This window comes from Salminus brasiliensis, chromosome 5, assembly GCF_030463535.1.
Source record: "Salminus brasiliensis chromosome 5, fSalBra1.hap2, whole genome shotgun sequence".
Taxonomy (NCBI): domain Eukaryota; kingdom Metazoa; phylum Chordata; class Actinopteri; order Characiformes; family Bryconidae; genus Salminus; species Salminus brasiliensis.
In genome coordinates, this window is record NC_132882.1 from 26,919,281 (window position 1) to 26,928,162 (window position 8,882).

Consider the following 8,882-nt stretch of genomic DNA (forward strand, 5'->3'; position numbering starts at 1 on the left):
GTGCCCTTTGTTTAACATGCTCCTGGGAGCTGTAAATGTGCCCTCCAGTCCCGCTGCTGCTGGTGCAGAATGAGAAGATACCAATATCAGCAACCTTTGTGTACTCCCCAGGAACTTTTTATGGTTTAATAACCAAGTCGACAGATTCTCACACACTGCCCCCCCCCCCCCCCCCCATGCTGGGCTTTAAATCCCTTTTCTTCCCCCTTCTGCTGGGAAGTTCATATCTTTTGTTTAAACTATTCTGTTTCCACCACCAGTCCCTACAGCACTAGAATAAATTACAAGCTGCCCTTTTTACACATTCAACTCTGAGCGTGACTCAAAGTCTCTCAAATGAAGTCGTCCTGATAAAAAGCAAAAAGCAGTGGGGAACGATTAGCTCCCATAATGTGATGCCTGAGCAGCTTGAACGCTCTCATATAGCAGTCAGTGGCAGTATCACAAAAATTCGTTCAACACTGGCCACCTCTGAGCAAATTTGACGTCAGCCCCTCCTCGTGACCCAGTATTTCAGCTGGCCTTGAGGTAGTTATAAAGAGCTTGGAGACCTCCATCCAGCACCTCTTTAATGGGCTTGAGCAGAGGATTATGCATGATATGGAGTCCTTTGTCCAGCGGGTGACAGGCTAGCTTCCCCAGTCTGTTCAGTTGGTACATTTCAACCGGGACGTTCTGAATGTCATTGTAGTCCACGTTGAGTAGTTCCAGCTTGGTCAGGCAGCAGAGCATCTTGGGCAGCGAGTGAATGCTGTTCCCTTCCACTATGAGGATCTTCAGGTCTGCCAGGGCCTGGATCTGCTCTGCGATGTTCTCCAGCTTGTTGCACGCCACGTGCAAGAAGACGAGGCTCTTCATGGCATAGACACATGTCGGGATATGGACAATGCTGTTGTGGCTCAGGTTGAGCTTGCGCAGACCTGTGAGGGCGGACAAGCTGTTTGGGAGGCTCGCAAGCTGGTTGTTGGCCAAGCTCAGGACTTCCAGCTTGGTGCAGGAGCTGAGCTCCTCAGGAACTTCGCAGAGAAGATTGCGGTAGGCAAAGAGCACCTTCAGGTTCTTGAGCAGCCCGATCTCAGGGGGCAGACTGGTCAGCTGATTGCCCCACAAGTTGAGCACCACCAGATTCTGAAGGAGGCCCACAGAGAAAGGTAAGGAGTGCAAGCAGTTAAGGGATACATTGAGCTTCTGCAGTTCCGTGAGCTCCCACAGCTCCTCTGGAAGGTCCACCAGGCCGCGGCGAGCCAAGTTCAGCACTCTGTACCCGAAGTGTGTGACGGTGTATTTGCGTATCCTCTCGGATGACGTCTCCTCGCTGGCTGCGCTCTTTCTTCCTTGCTGTTTCATCTCCTCACTTGCCAGCTCCTTTGAATGCTTTCCTCCCATCCCCAGTAAAGTGCCTCGGCACAGTTCCTAAGATTTTGCTTACAACCCCCTCCCTAAACAACTAAACAGCAGAAATGTTACCCTCACTTGCCATCTCTTCAGCATGGAAGAGTCGGCCAGCTTTCAGCCATGCCCAAGCTCAAAGCACATTCTCGGGTCAGAAATGCCTTGGATATCCTGCTGGAAGCGGCTGCCTGCTGAAGCTGTAAACACACATTCGTTTGAGCGTGTGCATGGCTATAAAGACGTGCCTGTTTGTCCAGGGCACGTCGGAGGAGTTGTTCTGACAGCCAGGGGAGGGAGAAGGGATCTGAAGCATATCCTAGTGTCGGACAACATTGCCGGAACGACTCTTACCATATTTCACAGCTTGTCTCTTCAGCTGCCCCTGTCACTTCAATGGACTCACTCAGCGATAACTAACCTTGATTTTGGTAAGGGCACAGGGCAACAATTTCTGGGGCAGATATGCAACGACCATGCCTTGCTAACAGCATACTCTACACCCCAACTCTTTCACTTCTTTAAACACTCTATACATTTTCTCTCTGTTGAGCAACATACCCAAGTTTATCGGGTTATAAATAACAGGTTATAAATATCACAATTGAAATGGTCAAGCTATTTGTTTCCATACACAGCTGTCGGCATAGTCATAAATAGGTCATAAACATGCATGCAGTTTGTGCAACAATCCTAAATTGGATAAACATCCACACATTATTGTCGATGGTGATGACTGTTACCCTACTATGAAGGACAAAGTCTTCCTTCCTTCCACATCATGGTAAGCTGAGTTTTACCCCCTGAAACATAAGAGTTTCTGAGGTTCGTCACAGAAATCCAATACTTTTACATCAGTTTAGCCACAAAACAGGGCAGCCAACCATGACAGAGATCGCTGATGTATACACTATATGGGCAAATCTATTGGAACACGTACACCTTCAGGACCTTTTTGACACTCCGTTCTAAACCAATAGTCATGGATGTGGAGTTGGCTCCTCCTAAGCGGCTCTAACAGCAGGTTTGGAAGGTTTGTTATTGAGTCAACAGAGCGTTGGTGACTTTTATACACTATGCACCTCAGCACCATAGGAACCCCGCTCTGTAACTTTACGTGGCTTGCTATGGTTCCTAAATGCTTCCCCTTTTCAATAATACCACTCACAGTCAATCATGGAATATTTAGGAGGAAAGAAATCTGATGAACTGACTTGTTGCAACAGTGGCTCCTATTACAGTACCTGGATTACAGTGTGGATTAACTGAGCTCTTAAGAACCACACATTCATTCAGTAATGTTTGTAAAGGCAGACTGTCTGCTAGGTGCTTGATTTTATACACTGGACTGGATCGTACACCTGAATTTAATGATTAAGAGGTGTGTCCCAATACTTTTGTCCAGATATTGTAGCAAGAAGGTAATGGACCCTGAAAGGAAGTCATGTAAAAATGTAAAATACAGTCATTTTAGATGCATAAATCCACACTAGCATCAAAGGTGCACCTTAACATACAAGACAAATGTGCGACAACGCTCCAAATACACCTCCAAAAGGCAGATTACAGGCATTAGAAAGCTGATAATAAACAGATGCACAGTATTCCAGTGATATTATCTCAGGGACATTTGTGACGTCTGTTCAGTGATATTTCCTGCCTAGGTTTTCCCTTGAGTATGAAGCGGTGTTTGAAATAATAAACATGCAGGAAAGCTTGTGTCAGTGTAACTGCTAGTCACAGAATTTAAAGCTCAAATAACATGACATCCATTCATTCCACAAGATCACAGAGGACAGTGGGGTTTAAGGTGTTTAGGAAAATGGTTGCCATCAAACACAAACGACTAGAACCCATAGAAGAAATGTTGTTAAGTTGTCAGATAGGTGTTGATACAGGCTGAGCTGGTCTAAAAGGTTTGACATTCCTCATGCAAGAGAACTTGCTTACTGGAGTCAGATCCACTGGGGATATGATGTTTTGTAAATAGCGCGACTCCTTAAATATAGACCCTCAACTGGCTGGGGCTGACAGACTTAATGAACTCACGGCTTCCCAAGGGCCATGTGGTTTCACCCTATTTGTTCATAGCTACTTTGTTTCTGACAACTCTTAGCTTAACTTTGGACTTGATCTGGAAAAAAAGTATGTGCAAATTGCATAGTAATAGTAAGACAAAAAAAAAAAAAAAGATGCTCCTAAAAAGGCTTGACAAAACTGCAAGGTGAGATACACTACATGTCCAAATGTTTACGGACACCTCTTCTAATAAATGAATAAATGCAGTTTTGCTGACACTGATGTGCAATTGCACACACCCATACAGCTTGTCTAGTCTATGCAGATGTATTCTCTCTGGAGCAGATAAACATAAACCTATTGGCACCGTGTCTAACGCCAGGCGTGGGCTAGAGGGGTATAAAGCGCCCCCAGCACTGAGCTGTGGAGCAGTGAAACTGTGCTCCAGTATTTTTGGGATGAGTTGTAGAGTTGAGGATGAGGTGGGGTGGTGATCATCCAACATCCTGACCTCACAAGCACTGTTGCCGCTGCATGCAATCAAATTCTCACAGCAATGCTATGAAATCTGGTAGAAAGTCTTCCCTGGACAGTAGAGACATTCCAGTAAGTTACTCCATTGACCGCAGAATAAGCTCTTTTTACCCTTGATTCTGGAGGAAACATAACATTTCAGGAGACCAAAAGTTATTAGACAGAATAAAAATCTTATCCATATAATCGTGAAGTTAAATAAAGTTGCAAGTCATTTGTATGGTTAAATCTAAGCAGTTAAGAAGCTTTTGTTAACTTCAGAAATGAATCATGCTGCTGCTGCTGTATACACTCAAATCATCAATTAAGATGAGTGATGACTTCCACTGAAGCTGTACATGCTCACAGCACCATGGTTCCCAGATGAGATGGCATGCAGTGGATCAGTCAGAGCAGTTACTTTTCTCTTTCCATCACTCCACTACAGTACAGTCTGCGTTTTAACTGACTCTAGAAGCGGCTGTTTGCTCTTGCTCACTGTAATGCATTGCTGTGTCACAGATTTCTTAAAAATGTATGGAACAGTCGATTTTGACGCAGCTTAGTCAAAAACAGTTTTGGCCCTAATTGGATAATTGCTTCATGATGACCTGCCCTAGCCAAAAAACAACTGTCAAATTATGCCTGCTTCCCTGCGATGAGGGACTTTGTATAAACTAGAGAGGCACCGATACCACGTTGTCCTTTCCGATACCAATATCAATACCAGATTTTTAAGTATCTGTCAATACCGAGTAACAATACTGATACCAACTCTGACTTAGATGCTCGATAGATGGCCATAAATCTTGATATTTATAGTGTTCCACTTTTTATAGGTTGTTTTTTATATCTTATTCTAAATAAGAGTAAATAAGAGTTGAATAACTGCACATTTAAAAAGTTTCAGCTATGAAAAATAAAAATTGTCACAATGCAGAAACATATGCGATGAGGGAAGCATAATCTAATCTAAGCTCGACCAAACAGCTTTTTAATCAGTGTCACATTTCACATTCAGGTACACGTCTAGACACTAAACAAGCTGCTGAAACTCAACTTTTAATTTCAGAACCAAGCAAAAACACCAGATGAAAACAAAAAGGGCTGTAAATGTCATTAAGTTCATTAAATGCCTGTTTAATGGTTATAACTATGTATGACTGGCTTTTACTGGTTTATTTACTAGTTTATATGTTTGGTTTCATTAAATATGCAAACAAAAATGTTCTATGTAAAAACATTTTTTAAAGTAGGCCATCAGTAAGCTTCATGGTATTGGTGCTCTGTATTGCCGATACCGATACTGTGTGTAAGTACCAGTATCGGCGCTAATACTGATACGGTATCGGTGCAACACACATTCTATGCTATAATGCTATATGCTCACATGCTATAATGTTGCTTTTTTAAGACTGCAAAGCTGACAGTACCTCTGTGTGGTTTACTGCCGCAGTTTGAGATGCACTCACTGAAACACATAACACCATCATGGCTGAAAGAACAACGCGTGTAAGCTGTGTTCAAATGCTCCTTTGGGTGAGAAAAACTCATGAAAAAGGAACTGCAGATATAAATAAAACCCAACTAACCAAAACTAACAAAAAGTCCAGAGACAGGCTGCTCTACACTCCCACTCACCTTCCAGTAAATAACAGCTAATTACTGTTTAAGCTTGAATCTCTTTGATAAGAAGCGTGATCTGGAGCCACCAGAGTGCACCATTTTCAATACAGCAGTCTGCCTTATTGTCTTATTGGTTTTTGACACATACACTGACATGTATATTAACATGAAATCCCAGAACATTCCTATCCCATCCCTTTCCCTCTTGCTACTCCCAGTGTGGTGGTGGGTTACAGAATAGAAAATACACAAATGTACATGAGGGTAAATAGGTAGGTGTTTTTAAATAAGCAAGCTGCTGTATTTAAGGATTACAGAAGATTGCTGCAGGAGGTCTAACAACAGTGCAGATGTGTGATTCCTACATATTAGGCAATTGGACATAATGTTCATAGTCGGTCATAGTCACTCATCAGTGTATGTTTGTGTCATCTAGGTATCAGGTATCCTGCCTGACGTGAATGAAAATGTCAAAAATGCAAACCAAGGAAAAAACAGCTTATTTGAATGATTGTCTGTTACCCTGAACATGTACCCTAAAAGTCTCTGAACTTGAATCAGTACAACAGTGTGATCCATGAGTAAGAAGGAAGGTTAGACAGATGGGAGTGCGTATTTAGATCCGTAGGAATTTGAAAACTTGCGCTGGTATCCGCATCCATCAGAGAATGCCCATGGAAACTCAAGCTGTGTGAACGCTGAACTCTCTGAACTCTGAACTGTGGTATGCAGGGTATCTCAGCATCAAGCATCCACACTAAAAGACTTCAGGAGCAGGACTTTCAGTGTGTAAAACATGAAGCTGGAAGCTATAACTAACACTTGTAATTCTCCCTATATATTGTATCTAAATCATGTATGTACATGTAAATAGAATGTACAACAATTTCATTGTAACACAGTGGTCTTTTTCTCTGTTTATTGTATCGTAATAAACAATATAATGATAACAAGCATGTTTATTTATTTACACATATTTATATTATATCTGGTATTCTTACTGTTATAAACAAACAAACAAATAAATAAATAAACATCTCCAAAATGGTAACAAAATGGAAAAAAAGTACTTATATAAGAAGTACTTGATATTCTAAAAATTCTTCCATTAAAATTAATTTAATATAAACAGTAATTTTTTACGGTTTGGGTTTTTTTTGGGGTAGAATTAGGGGGCCTGGACAGCAACGATATGACTGTTTAGCTTTTTTATTGTATATCTTCTTTATAATATATATTTAAAATATATATATATATATATATTCAATATCATTTTTAATATACACGGTTACACTGTGCCAGTTGAATTTCAAGTTAAAGATCAATAAAGTGATGCCAATCTTGTGCCAAGGAATGACTGCATATCACTTGAGTTATGAACCTGTACCATCAGTTTCCAGTATATTGTCCAGACTGCTACTGGTCATAGTATTTTTTGTTACTGCACTGTGTTTATCAGATTGTGCCATTGTCATCTGTAAGACAGGAAGTTTTTCCAACATAACTTGTTTAGATTTTTTAAGAGAAACTACTGATGTTTCGTTTTCACCGCATTTCCAAAAGTTCAAGTTCCTCTATTCGCCTTCACTGTCTACGCTGTAAAAGGACCTTGCACATGGCCACTGGTGAGATGGCGTTAGTAATACGAGTCACTTGACAATCTGACCTGGAGCACCACAACCTCCATTCAGCCTTAAATATGACCCCTCCTTTCCGCGGCAGGCCGGGGTAAAAATAAGCACAGAATATTTGACTTGCTAATTCCTCTACCTTGCACATGAACAAGGCAGGCCTCTGCTAGGGCATTAATGCATGCAGAGCAGCTCAGGCTGTTGACCTGCAGTAACCCTGCCTAGGTTTATTTGGCTGTAAAAGTGTGGGTCATTGCCAGCCCTGCACATTTTATGTAATAAGCAAGCCGTAACCTGGAATTACTACTGAAAAAAAGCATCTTCTATAGCTCTGCTAATGGATGTAAACAGCATGTGGTATAGAAAACATTCGCAGCCTGTCAGTGCTTCTCCTGGGTTTTAATGCACAGGTCACACTATGGCCCCCTGCACTTTAACACTGACCCTCTTTACCCTGTAACACATGTTGCACTCAGTGGCTCTTATGTTTAGTTAGAGATGCACTTACCTAGCGGAATATACATGGTTCTTTCTGCGTTGCAGGGTGGCTCCACTGCATTGTAAGGAGTTACTAAATATTGGGAAGGTTAATACTTGCTAACATTCCAAATTAGTAAATCTTAGCTAAGAGTCTCCTACTTCAAATGTTATTTGGACGATTTTCACCTAGTCTTCCTTGCAAAAGGCTTCAACCGAGTTATTTTCTCTATCTTTAGCTTTTTTACAGATGGTTTGATGTTTGCTTTCACATTTTCTGGTATTTAACTGAATACATTATTCTATCTACCAGCGAAACGTTCCCTGCGCCACTGGCTGCAACACAAGCCTAAAGCATGATCAGTTGACTCATGTGCTTGGCAGAAATTTTGAAACATTTTTAAATGTAAATATAAATATATGTTAAATATACCTTTGCTCATACAGATTCTCTCAGGGTTAGATAACAAAAATATTTCAGAATCCAAAAACACTTTATTTTCCAGCTATGAAAATCATGCCAGAACATAGCTTTTGTAAGGTGATGTATGGCAGCCAATATGCCTGCAGAAACATACAGGTCACTGAAATCCAATGTGCAAAGGCATGCCAATTGCATGTACATTCATCTTGGTACATTCATTCATATTTCAGACAAAGAAAGAAATACAACTCATGCTAGAGGTTTTGAAAGTGAAGTACATGGACTAGAAAGTCCATAATTACAGTTATAAGAAAAAATATGACTGCCTCTTATACACTGTAGCCATTGTACAATGGCATTTAACAGTAATTGGCACACAAGGGTATTGAATGAACGCGGATATAGAATAATGGCTATAGCTGCATGGAACTGAAAATACAGACCAACAATAGTGCACTTTTACGGGTTAGTGTAACTGCTGAAAAGTGGCTCGAAAACCTACCCTAAGGGTGATGACAGGATAATGAATAAGTCATAGAGCAATAATGGAGGTAGCAGCATATAATTTAATGAAAAAAAGAAAAAGGGATTCTAACAACTGCGCAACATAGCACAGTTTAGCAAAAAAAAAAAAAGGTAGCAAAGAAAGGAGGCATCAGAAACGAGAAAGGGTGAGTTAGGGTCACTTGTTCCGAAGTGTTATGACTTTAGGGAAGAAACTGTCAAGGTCAGGTGTTGTATGAGAAGCCATGGGCTTGTTTTGTGTGGTCCTTAGACTCTAGGTCCAAGCTAAATTTCTCCAT

General features: G+C 41.1%; 1 protein-coding gene across 1 annotated transcript; it reads right to left on the reverse strand.

Annotated features, from left to right (window-relative positions):
* Positions 1 to 513: 513 nt before the first annotated feature.
* Positions 514 to 1,386, reverse strand: lrrc30a (leucine rich repeat containing 30a). The gene has a single exon (XM_072678892.1). The coding sequence runs from the start codon at positions 1,384 to 1,386 to the stop codon at positions 514 to 516; it is 873 nt and encodes a 290-aa protein (XP_072534993.1).
* Between the last annotated feature and the right edge of the window lie 7,496 nt (positions 1,387 to 8,882).

What these genes read in the sequence shown, in the direction of transcription:
- lrrc30a (XM_072678892.1), bottom strand. Translation starts at nt 1,386, where the DNA reads ATGGGAGGAAAGCATTCAAAGGAGCTGGCAAGTGAGGAGATGAAACAG.